Here is a 25,789-nt window from a genome sequence, read left to right on the forward strand (position 1 = left end):
TTGGTTGAATAAGGAATCTCCAGACCAATTTTCCAATGAGAGATTCATTTACTTCTTCCAGAGATCGTATACCCAGACCACCATTGTTTTTGGGACTACACAAGATGTCCCAATTAATAAAATGTAACTTACCGTCTGTTGTCGAATGTCCCCACCAAAAGTTTCGTTGTATCCTATCCAAATGATGAATAACACCTTTGGGAATAATTTGGAAGCTAAACGGATAGGTGCAATAGGAATTTAAAACTGATTTTATCATGACCGTACGACCAGCTTGAGATATGAATTTCTGTTTCCAACCAGTTAAAGCTTTTTCATATTTTTCTATTAACCAAGTATAGCTGCGTATCCTGTTTCCTGGCTTCAACAGTAATGAGCCCAAGTACTATGTTAACATTAAAGTATTATGGATGGAAAAGAAGACAATGAGTCAAATATGTACATTTTCTACAAAAGTAGAGGACCAGGCAGGAATTTAGTCATAAACTAGGGGGCCATTTGGAAATAACCCGAGATAAACGCTTTCAAGTCACGAGTCGAACCCGAATCGTTGCGCGCCCTCTCGGGCCTCTTCTTTCTTTCTTTTTAGTCTCTCTCTCTATACTCTCTCTTCTTCTTCTCCATCTTCTACTCCTTCCTTACTTCGTATTTATCATAATTAAAAAACACAAACTCGGATCATAATCTGATTCAATTCGTTTCTGTGTATCTCTTCAAACCCTAGAATTTGAAGAATCAATGGCGTGTGTTTACATTCCTGTACAGAACTCTGAGGAGGAAGTTAGGGTTACTCTTGATCAGTTACCTAGAGATGCTTCTGATATTCTCGATATCCTTAAAGCTGAACAAGCTCCTCTTGATCTCTGGCTAATCATCGCGGTATTTTTTCACTTTTATCTATCTATCTTACTCTTTCTCTTCTATGAAATTATTGATTTGATTTTTAAGTTTTTTATCCTAATTATTTAAAATTGGACATGGAATGCTGGTTTTAATCTTCAAATAAATATACAGATGCATGCAAATACTGTTATATGATTTCAATTCAATTGGTATTTAGGGTTAAATTGAGAAGAAACATTCTTAGATATTTTGCATATGAAAATACCTCTATGAATTATGATAGTTGTGTGTAGATGCCTTTGCCCTTTTGATTTTCTAATTTCAAGATGACATTTTTAAATTGATTCATGCAAATAATTTCAAGTACTACCTGAGAAGTTTTATTTTTGGGTTGATTGATTCGGTGTCAGTAGAAAATAATGGGTACAAGGGGAGTAAGAAGAGACAATTAAAAGACAGGAAACCCTAGGGAAAACAAAAGAATTTAGTTGAATCTATAATGGTGTCCCAACTCCCAACTAAAAGCTGAACTGCGACCCCGAAGTTTTGAATTCAATTAGTTTCTCCACTTCAATGTATTTAAGAAATCTTTCAGTGATAGAATTATGATTGGAACATTAACCTACTTGCATTCTATAGAGTCCACAAGAATAGCCTGTACAGAATGAGTTCATGTGGCCTGTGTTGGATTTGAGATTAAATTTACAAATTACAATCACCATGAATGAAATTGAAACCTTTTCTTTTTGAAATGTTTGATTAAATTAAGAAACTGTAGAAAGGCAAAATTACAAAAAATAAACAAAAGTGTCCCGATTTCTCCACCATATCCCCTTCTGTGTACAGTTTACCTTCTTTTGAATATAGATTCATTCAAAATTTCACCACCATATCCGTGAAAGTTTTGTGCCTTGCCCATTGGTATTTTCTGCTCCAATGATAAATATGACACTTCGAAGTGAAAAGACCAGAATAATTTGTTAAGCTTTTCCCCTAGAGTATGTTCTCATTTCTTGCCTTCCACGAGGCCCAATTAAGACTTTTGGAATCAGATTTAGTAGCTGCTTCTTATCCTTATTCCCTTTGATACCAGACCAAGCCATTAGAAGATCAGAGAGAGAGAGAGAGAAAGGAGTGGACCAAACCACGTTGAGGCTTCTAAGGAATGATTTCCATACCATGAAGATGACAATGACATCATAGTGAATAGAAATGTCTGAGACTGATTCCTCCTCTTCTTTACAGAGTAGGCATTGGTTGGGGGAGGTCGATCCTCTTCTTGTCAACATGTTGGTAGTAGGAATCTTCTCGAAACTCGATGCCCATAAGAAAAAACTGATTCTGTTTGGAATATTGTTCCTGCAGATGTCTTTGTAGACGATGAGGTCCTGTTCAGGCACTTGAGATAGAATAAGGTATAGTGATCGAACCGATAGGTCCTTATATTGAGAAGAACATCAAATTCTTGAATCCTCATAAACAGAAAGATTACATGAGGAGATATGGCTCAGCAGAGTGCTAACCTCTTGGAGCTCTTAGTGTTTAAGGTTTCTTCTCAAGTCCAGATTCCACGATGATGTCTGACGATCATAATATGCACCCACTGATCCTTATTTTTAGCCAGAGAGAAGATAGTTAGGAAGCAAATCTTAAGTGGTCTATTTGTTATCTATATGTCGGACGAAAAACTAGTTCTCTTACCGTTGCCTATCTTCTTTCTGGTGAGAGACTTGAATTCGAACCACCTTTTATAGATGCCTCTCCAGACTGAAGTCCCATTGGATCCATTAAGTTGTTTGCATTTATGGTATTCGGTTCATATTAGTCATTATAACCGTATAGCGAGACATACGTAGTTTCAAAATAAGTATGTAATGTTTCTTCTTTGTATCTCGACTACAAATCGCTCAAATCATGTCTAATTCTGTCATCATAGTCTCATTGGATAGAATGCTCAATATTTATGCAAAATTTGAGAAGCATCTCTGTTAAGTGATGGCAAATACCGTCGACATTGAGCTTTTGCCAGCTTCATCTTAAACAAATCTACATAATAAGCAGTCAAACATAGTCTTCAAAAAAAAAAAAATAAGCAGTCAAACATTACTTTTTTTCCTACCTAATCCGTGGGGTTCTCAGTTCACGTTGTGCACCGTCATCAACCATATATCAATTTCATGTCAATGAAATTGATATCAACAGTTCATTGCAAACATACTAGACTCTTAAAATTTTGAAAGATTATTTTCTCTTGCTGCACAGGTTTATATATATCAGAATGTATTTTACCCATAAATATATAGAAGGAACTCCCGCCATTGGAACAAGAAAGAAAATTAAAGTATATAATGAAAATATCTCCCCCTCATTATATTTATAAAAACTTTCACGAGTGTCTCCATCACATTTTCTCATCATTTGGACTGAAAGAGCTCCCCCCAAAAGCCAGTGATATGTATTTGAGTTTTGACTATTGTGTACTGAAAACTCCAAAAGTAATGTTTTTCACATATACTATGTAAGAGAAGCAAAGGACTAGCGTTACTATTTGATTAGTTCTTTTAAATATTTTAAAGTTACTGGTTTTGATTTAAAGTTACTAATTGTGATCTTATAGGTCGCCTATTTTGCTTGAGCTGACTTATCATCATATTGTGCTAGTCATGTTTAATTGCTAATTAGGGCTCATTCTCTTTCAATCCTGTGAGGATTAAGGAAGACACCAATACATTTTCTATGAGTGTGAATTTCCAGGTGAAGATGCCACAATAGAAAACAAAATTCTTGTGTATTTTGTGGAGAACACCACTTAACAAACTGGCAGGGTTTCATTTTAACTAGGATATCCCGTGTTAATGGGAAATTAGTCATATGAATATCCAGAGTTTTCCTCACATATGGTGATTGACCCTTAGTAGTGTACAGTAAATGTATTTATATGTACACCAATATAAAGTAATTCTTGATAATTGATCAATTCTCTCTTGTTATGATTCATTATTTATTACTTGCTAACATTAATCACAATGATTATGAATGGAGAGAGAAAAGAAAGATCAACAGGAACCTTGTGGTTTATTCTGATGGGAGATGCTAGAGTTACAAAGGATTTTGACAAAAGAAAGTTCCCAGCTGATGTGGCGGTTGTGATATTCATCTCTCAACGGCCTAGATTTGGTCAAAGTTTCAAACCACAACCGCCACATCAGCTGGGAACTATCTTTTGTCAAAATCTTTTGTAACTTTAGCATTTCCCTAAGGAGATGGCTTTTAGAAAGATATAATTTAACAAAAGCAGTTATAAGGAGAAGGAGAATATATTAATGACAAACCAACACTATTTCTAGTGAGCGATGAGAATGTTCGTAGAAGTGCCACATCACCGATGGAGGGTCAATTATGTTAGAAGATAATAAGTTTTCTCTTTAGGATTATGTGGAGATTTAACATTGTTGGCAGCTTCTCTTATTTCGTGCTTGATAAATGCCGCATTGTCAATCTTGTTCTTTCATATAATCAATGTTTTAAAATACGCTTTTACACCTTAAGGCGGTTTGCTCTCACAAGGCAAGGTGGTGCCTCGAGGCGCGCACCTTGTTGAGTAAAATGCGTGAACTATTTGGCTTTTTGAAGGAAAATGATATCAATTATGTAAAAACGTAGCATACGTTTATACTTTATTACCGCAAGATAAAGTCCTAAGTTTTTAATAAACAAAATACCATATTCTTGTGTTGCCCACCAACTCAAAAATAACAGGTGACTTCAGATGCAAACGTTTTAGTCTCAAGTTCAAATACGTACGCTTCGAGGCATCATGTGGCCGCCTCGCCTCGATGCATACACTTTGAAAGTTTTTATGACGTTGCTCATAGTTTTCTTCTATTTTATGAGTAGCTCTGAGATATTACTGAGTGAACTTGATGGCGAAGAATATAAGCATAAAATGTGCATAAGATTTCTATCTTTGAAGTTCAAACTGTGATATGCTGCTAGCCCACGTCGCCGCTCCTAAAGATACGTGTTTGTACCTATGTAACATGGATATGTGTAATTGGTATCGGATACTACAACCTAAAAAAACACCAAATGAGATACAAATTTAGAAATGTATATTTTTTTTTTAGAGATAATAAGTTTCTTACTTTTGCTTATAGTTTTTGTAACCTTTTGGATCAACCATTGTAAATTTGCACACAAATTACATTTATAAGGTGGAACCTGATGGGCCTAACATGATTTTGTACAACTATACCCATTACGGATGTAGAAAATTTCACATTAGACCCATTGAAGTGACGACGGGTGTCAGTCAAGCCACGTAACAAAAACGAGTACCCATATGTGGTATGTTAGAAAAGCGTGTACGACATGGGCTTATACTCATTTAATTGGATACACACAATCTAAAACAAAATCCCAAATTCCGCGGCTTGGTAATGAATGCACATTCATATACCAAAGATTCAGTCTTTTAATCAGTGGCATGTGCACCATTCTTTTCTTTTTAGTGATTTTGTATTAAATGCCGGATGTCATTTTAGTCTCGCTTTACTCTTAAATCAATCTTTTGTTTATTTGAGTTTCATCTTACTTGCAGAGAGAATACTTCAAACAAGGAAAAATTGAACAATTTAGGCAAATATTGGAGGAAGGATCCAGTCCTGGTACTTTGTTTCTCCACTAGTATTAACCACCTATCTCTTGCATGCAGTATGATGATATCTGGGGGTTCATCGAGCCTGATGGCTTGTATTCAATTGTTTCGGTCTCGAAATGCTAGCTTTTCAATTTTATTACTTACATATTGATACCATGTCTTTTCCATTTTGCAGAAATTGATGACTACTATGCTGATGTAAGATATGAACGTATAGCAATCCTAAATGCATTGGGGGCCTATCACAGCTACCTTGGAAAAATTGAGACAAAGCAAAGAGAAAAGGACGATCATTTTATTATGGCAACACAATATTACAACAAAGCTTCTAGGATCGACATGCACGAACCTTCAACTTGGGTTGGCAAAGGTTAATATTTGAATTGCTTTCATGAGCACATATTAGCCGTGGAGTAGTACTTCAATAGTATCTTAACTAATTTGAGTACCCAACTTCAATCTATATATATTACAGTAGTTATTGTTCGTCTCATTCCTTACTAAAAGATTACTCAATGTTTTTCGGTAAGTAGTACATGTAGGTCAAAAAATGGCAGATTGGGTTTTAGATTTCCTCTGCTTACAAATCAATTGAGCACCATAGGGATTGATCACTAGTTACATCCCCTTACGGAAGAATCTTGACCTCTTCTCTGTTATCTTACCCATTGAATGAATAATGATATACTGGTTGCTTATTTTCCTTTGCCTACTAGCCCATGGAAATCAGAATCCGGAACTTAGGTGACTACTGGAGATCTAGCAGACGGGGTGATTAAATGGGGACCAGTCGTATTACATGTATTTATCACATGCAGTATACACTTTCATATGTAAAAAAATGCATTTGCTAAAGTAGGCTTGGTATATTATGTTATTCGTCTGCTTGATCTTCGATATAGCAGGAAATTTTTTGTTGGACCCTTGAATTTACTGAACCACTCTGTCGCTTACAGGTCAGCTTTTACTAGCTAAGGGTGACTTGGAGCAGGCATCTGCAGCATTTAAGATTGTACTGGATGGAGACCGTGAAAATGTACCTGCTCTGCTCGGTCAGGTCTATACACGTTTCTCAAAACTATTACTGTAATGATTAATGCATAATAATTCCAAAACTTAACTTGATTTTAGCCAAGAAAAAAAAGGAGCAAGTCTCTTTGGCAAGCATTTTGAATTCCTGTTTATCTGTTTGTATAATCAGGAAAATATCTGTATTGGTTAAATATGCTATACCAATAGCAGTTCTGCTTTTTGTTTTATACATATGTAGCAGTTATATCGCTTTTATTTGCAACAAAACACGAATCTGCTTTTAATCCGTAGTACTTAACAGCCAATTTTCATGTAAGTAATCTATTTATGTTAAATACAGCTCGTGGAATATTCTAATCTTCGTTTGCAACTTTACTTTTCCAAATTTTGATCCTACTTGCTTTCCTGAACAAGTACTTCTTGTTCGCCAATAACTCTTATCATCTCCCTGTCTTTAATTTTTAAAGATAGTTCAAGGAACATGTTTTTATAGTTGTGTTTCTGTCATTCCTTGCCTGACGACTTGTTCATTTTTACTCTTTCATATTAAATGGACATTTGATTTACTGCAGGCATGCGTGCAGTTTAACCGTGGACGATACACAGATGCATTGGAATTATATAAGGTTTAGTTGTTACTTCCGGAAGTTTTCCTCCTTGCAACCTATATAATGACATCTTGCGCAGAATGCAATGCCCATTTTTTCATTACTATATTTCTTTGCTTTGAATTTTGTTAAATTCAGCAACTAACATTGGTCTCATGATAAACTTATTTAAGAGGGCGTTGATAGCATTTCCAAACGGGCCTGCTGCACTGAGGCTTGGAATAGGTCTTTGCCGCTACAAGCTAGGCCAGTTTGAAAGAGCTCGCCAGGCTTTTCAGCGAGTTTTGCAGGCAAGTGATATATATATATGCACATATGTGATATGTGTTCTAAATAAACATATGTTTCTTGCCGTTGAAATCATTTTCTCTATTTTGTAATGTAATCCAGTTGGACCCTGAGAACGTTGAGGCTCTTGTGGCACTTGGAGTCATGGATTTACAAGCAAATGATGGTGAGTCTTCAAGATAACTGTGTATATGACTAATTTACGTCGTATTTATTCAAAATATCCCCCTTGCTTTGGGTGATTCTTAATGCTATCTAATCTTGCAGGCAGTGGAATCAGTAACGGAATGGAGAAAATGCAAAGAGCTTTTGAGATATACCCTTATTGTGCAATGGCCTTGAATTATTTAGCAAACCACTTTTTTTTTACCGGTCAACATTTTCTAGTGGAGCAACTGACTGAAACTGCACTTGCTGTAAGTGATCATGGTCAGATGAAGTCACATTCGTACTACAACTTGGCAAGATCATACCATAGCAAGGTTTGAAATATTTCATTCTAACAAAAACTTGTGAAGTTCTCCATATATGTTACTCTGTTTTGAGAATTTTGCCTGCTTTCTGCTTCTGCTACAATGTATAATTGAAGGGTGATTATGAAAAAGCTGGATTTTACTACATGGCATCTGTCAAGGAGAGCAATAGGCCTCATGATTTTGTATTGCCGTATTATGGTAAGCACTGTAACTTTGTCTTGTACATAAATGTTTACATTTTTTTACAACTTCGGTCTAAATCAACTATTTGTCGAAATCGACTGATTTTCACCAAACCTATCACAACACGATATCATATGCTAGATTTTGTTTTACTGGATCGAAGCAGTAACATTGCGGGAGTTTCTCCGAAATTTTTAGAAATTTAGCACCATGTTTGTATGTATTGTATATGCTTACAACAGTGTAATTCTAGACTCCATTCTGAATATTTGAGGACAGTATAAAATTATAAATGACTTTAGAGTCTTAGGTGACAACCTTCATTTTGGGAACGATAGTTTAGGATGGGCATAACAGTCTATCTATCGAAAATCAGAATCTCTTACATATCCTATGCTCCTTGGACTGAAATTTTATATCTCAACGTCAGTGGGGAGCCAAGTACTGTTGCTTCTTCGCATCTATCTCTTTAGATCCATGTAAAGTGAAACACAAATGAAATGACACTTTGCCTTTGTATAATAGTGTCTTGTATGAAACTTAGTTGCTATCAATTTTCATTCAAACATCTTATGCTCTGCTACTATTGGACTTTACCTTATAACAGGTTTGGGACAAGTCCAACTGAAGCATGGAGACTACAAAAGTTCTCTTGCAAACTTTGAAAAGGTTTTGGAGGTCTATCCAGAAAATTGTGAAAGTTTGAAAGTGAGTCAGAATAAAAGAATGATTTGATTCCTCTTTCTTTTCATTTAACTATTCTCATTTAATGTAATTCATTTCTTTTCTCTTGCTCTGAAAAGGTTGTAGGGCACATATATGTTAAGCTTGGACAAACTGAAAAGGCCTTGGAAGTCCTAAGAAAGGCGACAAGAATTGATCCACGTGATGCACAGGTACTATTGCTTATTATTCGTGGTGTATTTCTCTTTTCTTCGTCAATGAAGATCAAAAGAGAAAATAGGAACTACTATATAACGCAAATGATCAATATTTTAAGAGAGGAAAACTGAGATATTCATCCATAAGTCTTGCTATTTTGGAGGCATTACTATTCTTTACTTGTGCACTTGAATTTCAATGCAGGCATTTCAGGAGCTGAGTGAATTGTTACTTTCATCTGACCCAGTAGCTGCACTAGAATCACTAAAAACAGTGAGCCTTTGTTCCTTTTCAGCTTCAGCAGTGTCTCTTTTCTCCTAATGTGACCTAACCCCGTGTATTACGAAATCCCTTTTGTTATGTAAATATATATATATATATATATATATATATATATATATATATTTCTCAGTTACGCCTTTTCTGCTCATTGCCTTCTATATCCTTGGTTAATTTTGACTTCCTATCATCTGTCAGGCACGTGATCTTCTTAAAAAGGGTGGTGAAGTAGTGCCCATTGAAGTACTCAACAATATTGGAATTCTTCATTTCGAAAGGGGAGAGTTTGATGTAAGCAAACTTAGGGATTCCTTTTGATTTTTTTATGGATATTATGGAAGATTCTGCACGTCATACTCGAATCTCACAGATTTTTTCGCTGAAACTTGGGATAAGATATACTTCTTGAGCTCTTTCAGTATGTATACTGTATTTTTTCTACTCCGAAACATCATCCACAAACATATTTAACAGAAAGAGCAAAATAATATGTCCAAGTTAATGTAAGAAAGAGGAAATTAAGAGAAGAGAGATTAGATCAGAAATGCTTTCCCTTGAATCAGCTGCTGCTAACAGTACATTATGAGAATTAGTTTAAAGTCACAGTAATTTCTTACTTCAATATTATTGTTCATTTTTTTTTCAGCTGGCTGCAAAGAATTTCAGGGAAGCTTTGGGTGATGGAATTTGGTGTGATTTCCTCGATGGCAAAATTCAGATTTCTGGTGACTTTATATATAAATACAATGACATGTCATTACTTCAACAACTTGAAGAACAAGGTGTTTCCCTGGAATTACCATGGGACAAAGTCACCACACTATATAATCAAGCCTTGTTACTCGAGAAAACGCATGATTCTGTGAAAGCATCCGTCTTGTACCGGCTGATTCGTTATAAGGTCCCTCTCTACTCTAATGTTATTTTACATAGCTTCTAAATATGTCCAACTACAAACAAATTTCGGCATCTATCTACTTTCAGCTCCTCCAACATGCTTTGTCATTGATTATGTATGTATTCTTTGAAATGGCAAAGATTGCTTTAAATGACCTGGAGCTATTCAGGATTGACTATATTCTTATCATCTGGAAGTGAAAGATAAAAATACGTAGTAATAAATACTTAAATAGTTAACTGAGGATGTTAAATGAATTGGTTCTCACATCTAGTTTTGATAGAAAGAATAACTTCTAAGATGTAAATGAAGAAAATAAGGTAAACCAAGATAGAGCTAAGACTAGCATTAGCAACCTATGATTTGAAGACCAGGTTTTCAAAAGTTCAAACTGGAACCTCTGAGCACATTATAGACAGCAACCCAATATTAGGTAGTACTTTTTATGTTTGCCCTCCGATTCTGATAATATTGTTACCTTCCTTATTATGGATGTCACAGCACTGAAGTGGATATGTTGATGCAAGAATAGTCTCTAACTATTTGCTGTATCAACTGGGTTGTGTCTGGATTTTTCGATGTCGTGTAATACATTGTATGTCAGTTCTTAAGGAGTTCAATAAGTATGTTAATAGCACTGGACACAACTGAAAGATTTAATATTCTTTTCATTTGGTACTTGAAGTTTGAAAATGTTATTGATTTAATCATAAGGATTTATTCTAATATCAGATTTTGGAAATGCTAAAAGAGACGGCATTTTATATGCTGAAATGTTTGACCTTTCATACTTTTTGGCAGCAATATGATCATCTAAGAATTTTGTTTTGTGTATGTACTTCCTATATTTTTCTACAGTACCCGGAGTACATTGATGCAATCCTGAGACTTGCTGCCATTGCAAAAGCTCGAAATAATATTCAATTAAGCATAGAATTGGTACTTCTAACACCCACATACCCCTTGAGTTGCTTCATTTCTCAACCTCCATTGTAGCTCCTTACCTAAGATTGTTTATTTTCATAGGTTGGGGATGCTCTTAAGATTGATAACAAGTGCCCAAATGCTTTGTCAATGCTTGGAAATCTGGAGCTAAAGAGTGATGACTGGGTTAAGGCAAAGGATACCTTTCGTGCTGCTAAAGAAGCAACTGATGGCAAGGATTCATATGCTACTCTTTGCCTGGTCTGTGAACTCATTTGAACATTCACATTTTTCGTCTTGAAGTTTAACTTAGTCCCTATTAATTAGATATTCTGCCAAGGCCCGTCAATTCAAGCTGACCTTCGCTCTTCTGAAATCTTGCTTTGTGATGCATATCCTTTTCTTCCTAACTTGTGCTCGTCTTTTGGATTAGGGAAACTGGAACTACTTTGCTGCTGTTCGCTCTGAGAAAAGAGGTCCTAAACTGGAAGCAACCCATTTAGAAAAGGCTAAGGAACTTTACACAAAAGTATGATTAGTAGTTCTTTTCCAATTTGCCCCCCTAAATGTTCTTCTTTTTAACATATATTTTATCAACATCTTGTGTTTGTCCAAAGTAACTATTTGAACTGCTGCAACCTCCACTTTTACTCTTCGATTTTCGCAGGTTCTTACTGAACATCCTGCAAATCTATATGCTGCCAATGGTGCTGCAATAATATTAGCAGAAAAAGGACAGTTTGATGTTGCGAAAGATATTTTTGCGCAGGTCTGATTAGTTTCCTTTTTGTTCTTGGAATCGTGATTAAAGTAGAGACTGTGACTCTTTTACTATTTGCTAGAAATTAAAGGACTCTTACTCATCTGAGTGATATACCCTGGTTATATATAGGTTCAAGAAGCAGCAAGTGGAAGCGTTTTTGTCCAAATGCCTGATGTATGGGTTAATTTGGCACATGTTTATTTTGCTCAAGGCCAGTTCGCACTGGCCGTGAAAATGGTAAGTAACTGTATATATATTATAAAAGGATGCTACCATGTATGTTTTAGAAACCGTCTGAGCGAGACAACTGAATAAAAAACTAGTCAAACTGTCTTAAAATTTCCACACCTGATTCTAGGATCCAACTGTTTGCCCATTCACAATCTAAAAAGCAGCGTAGGATGAATCATTTGTTTTTTCTTGCATTTTTCTATAATTTCATAAAAGAATATTTTTCTGTTTATCTTGTTTCTTGAGTTTAAAAGAAGAGTTGATAGACTTTTTCTATTATAAGTTTTCAAGGTTAAATTGATTGGTTATACACTTGCACCTAATAATAAAAAAAAGAGAGCAATTTAACCTACTAAAAGAGGTATTACGGGCTATACTATTGCTTTGTTTAGAATTTTTAAGTTTAAAGTAAGTTTTTTTCCTTTGAGCATTTCGTAACATCTCTCATCTTCTTGCAGTATCAAAATTGTTTGAGGAAGTTTTATTATAATACAGACAGTCAAGTTCTTCTTTATCTGGCTCGCACTCATTATGAGGCCGAGCAATGGCAAGATTGCAAAAAGACTTTACTGAGAGCAATTCACTTGGCACCATCAAATTATACTCTTCGATTTGATGCTGGAGTTTCAATGCAGAAGTTTTCAGCATCTACACTACAGAAGACTAAGAGGACGGCTGATGAGGTCAGTTTTCACCGTATTCCTTGCATTTTATTTGAAAAGTAACCATGTGTGCTTAAACCAGACACTTCATAGAAAATTTGGTTTAGCTATAAGGATCTTTATGATTAAGTCATAGAAATCAACCAGACTAGGCTAGATATAACTTCTAATTGTATCTAGATGGAGTGGATTTGAACTTGAATTACTTTTCACATCAGATTAAGGTAAATTTATCTTTTACGATAGCTCCTCGCCCATAAGGTTTAAGTTTCTTTAGGTTGGGATAAGTTTAAATTGGTCTTCGAAGATGTTATCTCATCGATTGAAAGGGGAGAGAGATTCAGACTAGGGAGTCTAGCAATTTTATGAACTCGTAAATGTTCTCACTCAATCATTTAATATGCGTTGGTAAAGAAGTACTGGATGAAAGTGAAGAGATTTTAGCCTTCATGGTCATATGGATATGCGTTGGTAAAGTTTCTTAATGTATCTACTTATACATTAGAACTTCATTTTCATTTTTTGTGTATCCTGGGCTGGGAGTTGAGATTTTTTCTGTGTTGAAGGTTCGTGCCACAGTAGCAGAGTTGAAGAACGCTGTTCGTGTATTTAGTCAACTATCTGCGGCATCTAGCCTTCACGTTCATGGATTTGATGAGAAGAAGATAGAAACCCACGTCGGGTATTGCAAGCATTTACTTGAAGCTGCAAAAGTTCATTGTGAGGCAGCTGAACGGGAAGAGCTACAGAACAGGCAAAGACTAGAAGTTGCTCGTCAAGTATCTTTGGCTGAGGAAGCCCGTCGAAAAGCTGAAGAACAACGGAAATTCCAGGTTTTCCATACTGTTTTAGGTGGTTTTTGTCGTTATCTTGATTGTCTGACTCTGACTCATCTAAATGGGAATTATCTGAGTATGACTAGTTTTAAGTCTGACTTAAATGGACTTAAAGTCAGTCCTGGTCTCCTAGACAGCTGACAGTCATTCAGACGAGTCAGTAGCATGAGTCAGATATTCAAAATTTTGGCCCAAGTAAATTCATATATTTCAGTTATGAATTTGAAAGAAAAGGACGAACACAAAATAAGTGTTCTATCTGTCCTGGAATATTGATGTATGCCAATATGTGTTTAAGTTTGGACCCAAATTGTTTGGAACAGTTGGAAAGGAGAAAACAAGAGGATGAACTAAAGCAAGTGAGGCAACAGGAAGAACACTTTAAGCGCATAAAGGTAGGATTCCCTGCAGTTTTGTTTTTCATGAGCAAATTCAGATCATCAAACTGGTTAGATTTTTATATGCATTTCTGTTGAGGACCGCAATATTTTTCGCAGGAGCAATGGAAAAGCACGACTCCCGGAAAGCGAAAAGAACGGTCCCAGGCTGAAGATGAGGAAGGTGGGACTGGAGAGAAGAAGAGGAAGAGAGGAGGAAAGAGAAGAAGGAACAAAAGGAAGGAACAGTATGAAATGGATGAGGCTGATGCTGATGCTGATGTTGATGCTGAAGCTGGTGATGACTTGATAGAGAATCACGAAGAAATGGAGGATGATGATGCGAATGTTAACGGTCGAGAGCATATGAATCGTATGATGGACGATGATGATGATGATGCTGAAGGGGCAGATAATGCTCAAGATCTTCTCGTTGCAGCTGGTCTTGAAGACTCTGACGCTGACGATAATGGGGTAATGATTTCTTTGTACTCTTTATCTCTAACAAGGCAAAAATATCATGCTGTGATTGAATTTTATGCTTGGGTATCACTAGACACGGTGGCAATCTCAATCCACATGGTTGCAACCTCACCTCTTACACGATGGCAGTCTCACGTAACCCAGTGACATTCCCTGATCAGGCAGACTTGGGGCCATTGGTCTTGGTCTTGTGCCATTTCCCGAAGCCTGAGCACTGGGTTCCTTCTCTCCCTTAAATATAACTTCTTTCCCGAACCGTGAGCACCGGGTTCCTTCTTTCCCTTAAATATAAGCGGAAACAGTAAATATCAAATCAATCAAGGAAAAGGCTTTTTAGGAGCTACGGGTTCACGAGAAGACCTATAAATTCATATTCTTTTTAGGCGCTACAACTAAATTGACCACAAAAGTACCAAAGGCGACCGGTCCATGAGCCCGCCTTCTTAACAAAAGGCGCTATAGTTATGAAAAGACGCCTTCCTATAAATATGTGGAATAATGATATTCTCCTTTCATTTATTTTCTTCACGATTTCCGTTTCATTTTCCTTGTTTCTGCTGAAGGATGCATCGACTGTAAACCGGCGAAGACAGGCATGGTCAGAATCAGACGAGGATGAGCCATCAACCAAGCAGCAGCAGCAGCAAGATGAATCAAAGACCCCAAACAGAGAAAATTCAGCAGATGCACTAAGTGAAGGAGAAATTGGCGAAGACGGCGACAAATGAACATACAAAATGCTGCTCCAAAACTGGAGAAATCTGACTGATTCACCCCCTGGGAGTTGTGATTTCTGTTATATAAGAAATGAGTTTTCTTCTTTTTCTCTCCTGTTATAACTTATATGAGAAGTAGGACACCTGAAGTTGGTAAAGTTGCTCAATCTTTTAGATGAATATTATTATTATACTCTCAAGTTCTCATAATTTTAAGTACTGTTATTTATAGCAATTTTTCAATTTTGCTATTGAAACATCTTGGATGCTTTAATAAACTTTTGGGGAAATTTTATATGCACATACCATTTTTGTTTTATGCACAAAAAATCCCACTAGACTTGGATGAGAAAGAACCCTAGATGTGTGGGCGTATAGCAGAATTTGTCTTTCCGTAAATTTTGCTCATATGCATTATCCCAATGAGGCTCAAGTAGATGGGCGCTTTAACCTTCATATACTCTATTCACATTTAATCAAAAGGAAAATGACACTATTCTGCCGGTCTCCTTGCTGAATATCAGGTGACATGGCCGGTCAATATCAAGAGACATAGACAGTAGGAAGGTAAGTTTTTGGAAAGGAGAGAAGAGAAAGTCATAAAAAGTAGGAAGGTACGTCTTTGGAACGGAGAGAAGAAGCGAAAGAGAGAAAATATTGGGGTTGTAGAGAGTCTAGAGACCCGGAGTCGTGTAAAGAATAAAAGAGGGGAGAGGATTGGATTAACCATCAAAGTATGGGAGGATTCTAATTTCAAAAATTAAGACGAAAGTGGGTTGAGTCGTTGAGATAAACTCCAAAATGGTTATTCTAACATAAATAGAAAATGTATATCCCATCAGTTGGATCTGATCCAAAATAAACTTAGATCAGATTTATCTCCTGAATAATCAACCCGAGTTGTTTTAATATGGAACGGGATAGCTTTTAAAACTTCGGTACCCCGACCAAGGTTATTAGTTTAGTTTTCCTCATTTCTACATAGATCATAGATGTGTCAATAAATATAAAAATTTAGAATAACATAAGGGGACAAACCAGAGGTCAGGAAAGGTTGGTCTATGATATGAATTGACCAAAATCGGTCAGAACTTAGCAGCCAGATACAAACCCCACGTTTTTCTTTCATTCGGAAATGGAATAGGCATCTTTAGTTAGTGCTGGGACCGACAACCCACTAAAGGGATGGGGAATCATTCGGCATACATCAATAATGAGATATATGGGTTTGGTGAATAATACATCACAAGATAATGTGATGCCAAACTAAAACTCTATGAACTACGAGACAATAGGTATTGATACCAAAACAAGTACTGGCATAATTAAAAAGATTTTATTTATATTTAAATAGTTAATTTATATTAAAAATACAAGCTCATTACAAAGGAGACTGATTTTAAAAAGTTAGTTTATAGACGAAACATATTTGGGGATTATGATTGATTAATCAGGATTAGGGGTGGCAATTTGGCCCGAACCGGCGGTTTTTTTCCCAAACCCGCCCCTAATGGGACGGGTTTTACCGCCCCGTTAATTAAACGATTCGGGTTTGGTATGAAGTTAAAAAAACTAATCGGGTTCGGGGCGGGTTTGGTATTAGATAGTAAACTCCGCCCCGAACCGATTAGTATGTTATATTTTAAATATTTGTTTTATTTAAGGTTATGTTTCTAAAACTTTAATCTTATATTATCAATTTAATTATTTTATGTTTTATATTATTAAGTAGTTGTAGTGTTTATGATTGATAAACTCAAAGTCTTACAAAGTTGTGTTAACAATTGTTATGTTACTTCAAACTAAAATAACTTTTGTGAAACAAAATACATTGAACCCGACCTGACCCGACTCGTTTTATATTAAACGGGGCGGGGCGGGTCGGTAATGGTTTAGCAATTTTTAATTGGGACGGTTATGGTAATTGAATATCCACCCCAATTGGGACGGTTATGGTAAAGGGAGATGCTAGAGAGCCCAAATTTTTTGGGCATTTTAATGCCCAGCTGATGTGGAATCACTAAAAGACAAGGTTTTTTCAAAGTTTGACTGCGGTGGGGACCGCTTTTATTTCTAAATGAGGAAATATGTCACCCTCTAAGTACCAATTTCTAAGTCACTCTATCATTTCCCTATGGTAAAACCCGTTTACTAACGGGACGGAGTTGGGAAGGGGATGAACCGTCCCAAACCCGCCCCGTTGACATCCCTAATCAGGATGATCAAGTTCACAATGATTATTAATAAGAAGGGTCTTTAAAGCCATGTTTAGGACACCCCTAAAACAAAAGATGTTGAACAAGTTTGGTACGTTTTTTTAAGGCATGCTGAGAAAAATTTGTAGTTCTCTAATTATTTAGTTGTTTAGGGAGCGTGATGAAGTCTAAACACTAATTTTATTTACTCAACTAGATCGTAGTTTAAGATATATAATTAATTAAAGGGGACCAAAAGTTGTTTATTGCACATGGTAAGTGATATAGCACATTTACAACATGGAACTTAGAATCACATTAGGTGGAACTTAGAATCACATTAGGTGGAATCAAATTCTTATATGCACTCAAGTACACCAAATAAAATATGAGACTTTTTTAATAGACCTAATTAATTATTTTGATAATTTAGTAGTTTAAGATATGTAATTAATTAAAAAAAACCTAACTAATAACATTGATAAGAAATCAATTAACACTGTTCTCCCTTTTCTTTTTGAATGGTCTGCGTGACTCGAAAGCCTAACCTCTAAAGTGGAAGAGCAAACCTCTCACCATTCCGAACCAAAAGTTGTTTATTGTACATGGTAAAGTGATATAACACATTTACACCATGGAACTTAAAATCTCATCAGGTGGAATCAAATTCCGAACCAAAAGTTGTTTATTGTACATGGTAAAGTGATACAACACATTTACACCATGGAACTTAAAATCTCATCAGGTGGAATCAAATTCTTATATGCACCAAGTACACCAAATAAAATATGAGACTTTCTAGTAGACTACACAAATTGAATCTAAATTCAACTGTATAAATGGTTGGAATATAGTCCAAACTAGGAATTTAATTGGAACTGTATGCCCCCTACTTTGTGACTAGCTTCTTTTATGACCTCCTGTTTTTTGTAAATTCAAATATGATCCCCTTTTGTTAACCAGGTCAATTAACTTTAGTGGTTAACTCTTTTGTTTCCATTATTGCCCTTTTTATAAAAGAAATTTTGGAAATTCAAATTTGACCCCTTTCAAATATGGGTTGATTCTCGAAAAATTTAACTTGTTTAGAAATGATTAGGGATAAAAGTAGAATTTCTCTTAAAAAATATTAAAGACACTTCTCTCATCTCCATCTCATCATCTATCTGTCCCACATCATCACTCACCTTCCATCTCATCATCTTCTCCAGCGATGGTCGCCGACCGACAAAAATTTCGGCGACCATCAATTTTTTTTCCTCTTTCCTTCTTTCTCTCTCTATCCTTTTTATTCTCCCTCTCTCTCCTTCCTTTCTACCCTCTCTCTCTAAAGCTCCGACCAAGGAGAGGACTCCTTTGCCGGAGCACTGGTTTCCAGACGAGACGAGATCTCGTCTTGCCATGGAACCAGACGAGATCTGGTCTCGTCTAGACTTGTCTCCTCTAAACAAGTTAAATTTTTTTGGGAATCAACCCATATTTGAAAGGGGGTCAAATTTAGATTTCCAAAATCTCTTTTATAACAAGGGCAATAATGAAAACAAAAGAGTTAACCAACAAAGTTAACTGACGGTATTAACAAAAGGGGATCATATTTGAATTTACGGAAAACATGGTGCCATAAAATAAGCTAGTCACAAGTAGGGGGCCAAATAAGAATTAACTCTAAAAAATTTTGTTGTTGTAAAAACAGATTTTAAAAGGCCGCGGCTTTGGGGAATAAAGAAAATTCTCCGGGGAATAAATTCTCGAGGGAATCCAGATTTTTTTGAAAGTTCTCCGGAGAATAAATTTTTATGGGGAATACAGAATAAAGTTTTTTGAAAGTTCTCCTCCATCTCATTTGTTCTCTCTGCCACTCCATCTTCTCGCCACCTCATCATCTTCTCCGGCGAAGGTCGCCGGCCGGCCAATTTTCCGGCCGGCGACCTTCAAACATAAAAAGAAATAAATAAATAAATTTTTTTCTCTCTCTCCAATTTTTTCCCTTTCCTCTCTCTAGATTTGGAAAAAAAATTGGAGAGAGAGGAGAGGGATTTTTTTCTTTTTTTTTTTAATGTTTGAAGGTCGCCGGCCGGAAAATTGGCCGGTCGACGACCTTCGCCGGAGAAGATGATGAGATGGCGTGAAGATGAGGTGGTAGAGAGAGGTGATGAGATGGAGGAACCCTTTTTTTTATAGCATCTTCTAAAATTAGAAGCCCCTTAGCAATAAAAAGAAACATAAAAGTCAATCTTATTTGACTAGTTTTAAGAAAAGTCTTTATTTTCTTGAGAATTTTCTTTATTCCCTAAAGTCGCGGACTTTTAAAATGTGTACTTATAACAGCTACTTCATTGTCTATATTTGAATTTTCACAAAACACTTTTATTAGTTTGTCACCAAATTTTCAAGTGTTAATATGTGAAAATTTGAATTAGAATCCATTGTCATATGGCCATCCTATGCAATACCAAATACAAGCCTCAAATAACAAATAAACAATTGATACAGTGTATTTTAGATATTTTTGAGAAACACAATCATCAAACTGCTATAGTACATAAAATTTCTCTTTACCCCTTTTCTCTATTTATTCTCTCTCTCTCTCTCTTGAAACTTGAAACTTGCTCTTCCTTCCCTTCTTTTCTCTCTCTCTACTTCTACTTTCTCTCTCTAAAACCCATCTAAACTTTAATTCAACAATGGCATCATCATCATCAAATCAAGAAAAGACACTCTTCTCACCTTACAAGATGGGAAGATTCAATCTCTCTCACAGGTACCATCTTCACTTCTTCCTCTGTTTTTTCTCAATCTTCTTCATTATTCACTTGATCATCAAAATCACTTCATTATCAGCTAAAATCTCTTAAATTTCATAGACAGGGTTCAATCTCTTTAGATCAATTTAAGAACAAAAATGAAAATTTTTTAAACTTGAAATTTAGTTTACAGTTCTTTCCCCTAATTTTGGCACTTCCTCTGTGTTGGTGGTATTTGAGTGGATCTCTCAAATGTTTGTACCTAATCAAGAATTAAAGGGGGTTTTTTTCTGATGAAATTAAATTCTTTTAATTACTAATTTACCCTCGTAAATAATAATAAATTACATAGGATAGTTCTAGCTCCGATGACAAGATGCAGAGCTTTGAATGGAATTCCAAGAGCAGCCCATGTTGAATATTACTCTCAACGTGCTACTGACGGTGGATTTCTCATCACTGAAGGCACTGCAATTTCTCCCACTTCTGCTGGGTAATATCGTAATTTCCTCGCTATTATCATTGTTATTATTATTACTAAAATACCATTTGCTCATGTGGCCATGTGGGAATACCTCTCTGTTCAATAATTTTATTCTAAATACCACTTTTCACCAACCAAATGGGTTTCTAAATGAGTGACTTTTTAGTTTTTTTCTCGCAAAAGAATGGGCTTTTTTGTAAGATCAAAATTGCTAAATGGCCTGAAATTTGGGGCCGATCACGGGTCGAAAGGTGACGTGGCCGGCTCAAATAGGTCAAACCTCTTTCCTCACCTTTCGACCCATGGTTGGCCCAAAATTCCTGGTTGTTTAGCATTACTGTTGTGAGATTTGGGTGACAACACGATTGGAAATTTGTTGTCTGCAATAGAGACTGTCTTTTGATGACTCTCTGAGTGACCTCTTTGCCTACATAGTGAACAAGACAAGAGTCATTTCAATATGTCCAACTGAAGTGGATTTCATTACATAGAAAATGGTTGTGTGGGTCAAAAAAATTATTTGAAATAACTAAAAAATCACTATTTTTTTCTATTAACTAGAAGTTGTCAAATTATTATGGCTAATGATACATAGAGTTTAAAATAATATGGGTAATTAGTAGTCAGGTCATTTTTCTCTTTTCTGTTTTCTCATTCCCTAAAACCTTTACCCGTTAAAGCCCTCTTTCTCTCCCAAGAAACTGATAAATTCTGGGATTATTCTCCTTCTTCTCCAATTCTTCTTCTCCGATTCTTGTTCTTCTTTTTTTTGGTGCAATTTTTGTCTCTATCTCCACCACTGAGTAGGTACAATTCTGAATCTACTCACAATTTCAAAGAATCAGCAAGAAAGAGCCAAATTTTTCTTCCACAATATCTCATCAATAGGGTTTAAGAGGTTGGATTCAAGCATGGAAACCTTCTGCAAGCTTTGGGGTTCTTCAAATCAACCTAAGTATATAGATTGGCAAGGCTTCATATGATCTCAGGACTTCATTTGATTCAACTGAATGACACTACAAAAACAAAATATATTCTTCATCTTGTTTGATTCTTCTTTTTCTTTGATTCTTTTTTTCAGATCTAATACATCATTGCCATTAAGCTTTAGATCTAGGTTTTAAGAGCAAATTGATTCAGATTTATAACTATCAAGGAACTTGCAAATCCTAGATATGAAATCCTACTTTATCTGATGATAATGGAGAAGAAATTTTTCAGATTTGAAGAAAAATCTTCGGTTGTTTGTAAATCGAGTTTTGAAGATTTGTAACCCGAGATTACATTCTGCAAAGTTTGCCAATCCAGTTTGCAATTTACATTTTGGAAATCCAGTCTTGCAAGAATTGCATGTCAAGTTTGCCGAAAAAACAAAGAAAGAAACGTCTTTTTTTTTTCTGATTTTATTTTTGTAAAAGAATATTGAAAGTGAATCTTGTTAAAATCTAATAAAAAAATTCTTTCTAAATATATAAATTTGATAGAAATTCTTCATTTCAAGAAAAAGTTATGTAGATCTAAAGTTTGAAGAGAAAATAAAATAAAAGAATTAGTTATACAAAATGACAAAATGGCATTTTAGTCTTTGTATGTTTTTTGACCTGATAATAATTATGAAATATTTTGTGCTTTTTAATTTATTTTCAATATTATTTTAACTAAATAGGTCAAAATAATATTGAAAATAAGTAAAACAACACAAAACATTTTATAATTATTATTTAGGTCAAAAACCATACAAAGACTAAGATACCCTTTTGACATTTTGTGTAACTAATTCTTTTACTTCCTCTTCAAACTTTAAATCTATATAACTTTTTTAATTTTTTTGAGATGTATGAAATTTATATATTTAGAAATGATGTTTCGTTAGTTTTCTAATAAGATCCACTTTCAGCACTTATGTTTTCAAAAGAAGAAAAATTCAGAAAAAACAACGTTTTTCTTCTACAAAACGAGTTTGCAGTATTTCATTAGAAAATCGAGTTTGCGATATTTCTTCGGCAAGCGGAGTTTGTTTTTGCAATATTACAAACTCAAATTGAATTTGCATTTTACAAAATGAGTTGCATAAATTTATAGTTGCAAACTGCGTTTGCAAACTCAAAAGCTTTGGATCTGGTTTTTGGGGTTTCTTTGGAGAACAAAGAGAAGAAGAAGAATCAGATAAGAAGAAGATTCGAATAAGAGTAAGAAGTAGATCTAAGTTATAAAACCTCTTTAAGCAATGTCCTGCTCATTCAGCAAGCATAGTACCTCTGGCCAATTGTTAGGGCAAATTCATTTGGCACACTCTTTTTGTTCTTCTAATACCCATACTTACATTAATTATACACAAGTAATCCTAAATCGGAAACAATTCAAAAAAGCTACATTCAAAAAACTAAATATGTAAATTCCTTCATGTTCCAATCAAACAAGATAACTCCAAAATCAAAACATTAAAGAAAAAACAATAGAAGGTTGAAGTCTTTTTCATACCTCATCTTCATGAAGAAGCATATTAGGAATTCCTGTTTCAAAGTAAATTAGGGCACCTTCTTCGAGATGAAGTTCCAGGAGAGCATGATGAAATTTTTTCAAGAACTTATTTGGATCAAGCATCAATGAGTCTGATTCTCCAGGAAGATCTTCAAAACCCATAGTTTTTGCTGCATCAACTAAAGCTTTCTATACGATTTTGTGAGAATAGTCCCACATGGGAGAAAAGGTAAACAACAACCAAGAATATAATGTATAGGTCCGCTATACTCATTATCAATTGGTTTTGAGTTGGATGACCACAAACTTAACAGATCTTCATGAACGTCTTCAAGAGCATATTCTAAAATTAAAGAAAGGAAGATGTATATATCCAATTTCATTGGGTTAGGGTTTTTTGAAGTAGAAATTGAGTTTTAATGTCAAATTAGTTCCTACAACACCTAATCAATCACTTTGGGAAGCAATTCCTTCTATTATTTCAGAAGAGGTAAAAGAAGATTAGAAGAAGACATAGAAGATTGGAAGAATAAAAAAACCTAGAAATTTTTGAATTTCTTGAGAGAGAAAGTAAGTTAATAATGAAGGGTATGTAGGAAATAAAATAAAAAAACGTAGAAAATGACCTAGTTGCTAATTGTCTATATTATTTTAAACTTTATACATTATTACCTATAATATTTTGATAACTTCTAGTTAATTGGAAATGATACCGATTTTTTTAGTTATTATGAATAGTTTCTTAACCCAAAATATTAGGGTTGTTTGGCTGTCGACCTTACCGTAGCTATGGTCAATTATAACATTGTTGATTTTATAATCATCAAAAACACGAGTCACAGCAAACCACATAGGATGTATGTCTAGAGTATGTCTGGATTTTCTTGTTCTCTATCATTTTTCCAATATTAAACCACTCGTTTCTGTAGTCAATCTACACATAAAATATTCTAAATTCAGTTCAAAGACAATATAACTAATATGGAAAGAAAATGGGGATGGAAAACAGGTTCCCACATGTTCCTGGGATCTACACGGATGAGCAAATCGAGGCATGGAAGAAAGTGGTGGATGCCGTTCATTCTAAGGGCAGTCTAATTTTCTGTCAATTATGGCATGTTGGTCGAGCTTCTCATCAAGGTAAAATAAGTGTGTAAATTGGTTATAAAAAAAACCCTCACTATTTGACCAATTCAACAACCATTTAAAATTCTCAATATTTTCTGTCAACTATGGCATGTTGGGCGAGACCTCATTGGCATTCGGCCTTTGTCGCTCCATTTTTCGGGCTATTTAGCATTTTTGAGAAGTAAAAGACGAGAAAGAGAGTATACAAATACAAGACACAATGGCAAAAATCTAAATGACTTAACAAACTCCTTAGTGAGGGGGTAAAGCAGTCTAGAATGAGCAAGTTAGTCAAATGTTAAGGAATAAGCTCTAAAAATAATGATGGAGGTTTTTTGTTGCAGTCTATCAACCAGGTGGGAATGAGGCTCCAATATCATCAACAACTACACAAATCTCCAAGAGATGGAGGATTCTGTTACCGGACGGGAGCTATGGCATTTACCCTAAACCTCGAAGGCTTGAAACATTTGAAATACCACAAGTAGTACAACATTATCGTCAATCCGCAATTAATGCTATTCAAGCAGGTTAGCAAAATCTAAATTGCTACATTTATGTCAGTTTTTCTTTGAATTAATACTAAGACTATAATTTTGCAGGTTTTGATGGAGTTGAAATCCATGGAGCTCATGGATACCTAATTGACCAATTCCTCAAGGATGGGATCAATGACAGGACAGACGAATATGGTGGATCATACTCGAACCGGACTAAATTCTTAATGCAGGTTGTTCAAGGTGTTGCTACTGCTGTCGGGCCAGACCGGGTTGGTATTCGGGTCTCACCCGCAATTGATCATCTGGATGCAATGGATTCTGACCCACTTAACCTTGGCCTAGCTATAATCAAGAATCTTAACAAACTCCAACAAGAATTGGGTCAAAAACTGACTTACCTTCATATAACTCAACCTAGATATACAGCATATGGGCAAACCGAAACGGGTAGACCGGGAAATGAAGCCGAAGAAGCACAAATGCTAACAACTTGGAGGAAAGCTTACGAAGGTACTTTCATGGGTAGTGGTGGATTCACTAGGGAATTAGGGATGGAAGCGATTGCAAATGGAGAAGTTGATCTTGTATCGTACGGTCGTCTTTTCATCTCCAACCCGGATTTAGTTTTGAGGTTTAAAGTTAACGGGCCATTGAATAAGTATATTCGGGCTACATTTTATACACCCGACCCGGTTAAAGGATTTACCGATTATCCATTCCTTAGTCAAGAAAAATCCAAGCAAGAAATTATGTCACGGCTATGATTTTAGCGATGTTGAGTCAGATATGTATTATGGAGTTAACAAATAAATATTTTAGCTTATTTTGATCAATGACTTTTCGAGTAAGTCGTTTTATTATTGTTATTAACGTGCATATTTGGATGTGTACTCATGCACGGTCGGTTGACTCGAGAGACATTAGAAGAGATCAAAACTGACCTCACCAAATGAGAAGATCAACATGAAGTTTTATTGTTCAACAAAAAAAAACATGAAGTTTTATTTGTTTATAATCTTTTGTAAGATTCTTTTGTGTATTTTTTTTTTGTTGAACTTATTCTTTTGTGTACTTGATATGTAGTTACTATCTTGTAAACCTTATATATATATATAT

General features: G+C 35.3%; 2 protein-coding genes across 4 annotated transcripts; both read left to right on the top strand.

Annotated features, from left to right (window-relative positions):
* Positions 1 to 433: 433 nt before the first annotated feature.
* On the top strand, positions 434 to 15,376 carry ELF8 (binding protein). 2 transcript variants are annotated; one of them, XM_086643655.1, is made up of 24 exons: positions 434 to 879; positions 5,444 to 5,510; positions 5,679 to 5,873; positions 6,460 to 6,560; positions 7,108 to 7,161; positions 7,317 to 7,433; positions 7,534 to 7,597; positions 7,699 to 7,913; positions 8,021 to 8,105; positions 8,698 to 8,798; positions 8,894 to 8,986; positions 9,177 to 9,245; positions 9,450 to 9,542; positions 9,898 to 10,152; positions 11,008 to 11,088; positions 11,176 to 11,334; positions 11,507 to 11,602; positions 11,741 to 11,842; positions 11,966 to 12,073; positions 12,526 to 12,750; positions 13,296 to 13,562; positions 13,889 to 13,960; positions 14,063 to 14,416; positions 14,989 to 15,376. In XM_086643655.1, exons 1-24 carry the CDS (start codon positions 739 to 741, stop codon positions 15,151 to 15,153), a joined length of 3,279 nt encoding a protein of 1,092 aa, XP_086499781.1. In that variant the 5' UTR covers positions 434 to 738; the 3' UTR covers positions 15,154 to 15,376. The 2 variants fall into 2 exon arrangements, 1 of the variants encoding a protein (XP_086499781.1); XR_015226066.1 differs by having other exon boundaries at positions 534 to 879; positions 13,296 to 13,734; positions 13,780 to 13,960.
* Positions 15,377 to 19,666: 4,290 nt separating this feature from the next.
* OPR3 (oxophytodienoate-reductase 3) lies at positions 19,667 to 25,506 on the top strand. Of its 2 annotated transcripts, XM_086642367.1 has the most exons (5): positions 19,667 to 20,097; positions 20,433 to 20,573; positions 24,055 to 24,185; positions 24,518 to 24,703; positions 24,776 to 25,506. In XM_086642367.1, exons 1-5 carry the CDS (start codon positions 20,021 to 20,023, stop codon positions 25,435 to 25,437), a joined length of 1,197 nt encoding a protein of 398 aa, XP_086498493.1. In that variant the 5' UTR covers positions 19,667 to 20,020; the 3' UTR covers positions 25,438 to 25,506. The 2 variants fall into 2 exon arrangements, with proteins under 2 accessions (XP_086498493.1, XP_086498494.1); XM_086642368.1 differs by lacking the exon at positions 20,433 to 20,573 and having other exon boundaries at positions 19,908 to 20,097.
* The last annotated feature ends 283 nt before the right edge of the window (positions 25,507 to 25,789 follow it).

The sequence above is a fragment of the Eschscholzia californica genome, unplaced genomic scaffold, assembly GCF_041429995.1.
Source record: "Eschscholzia californica isolate CP2 unplaced genomic scaffold, dmEscCali1.0.p SCAF_5, whole genome shotgun sequence".
Taxonomy (NCBI): Eukaryota; Viridiplantae; Streptophyta; class Magnoliopsida; order Ranunculales; family Papaveraceae; genus Eschscholzia; species Eschscholzia californica.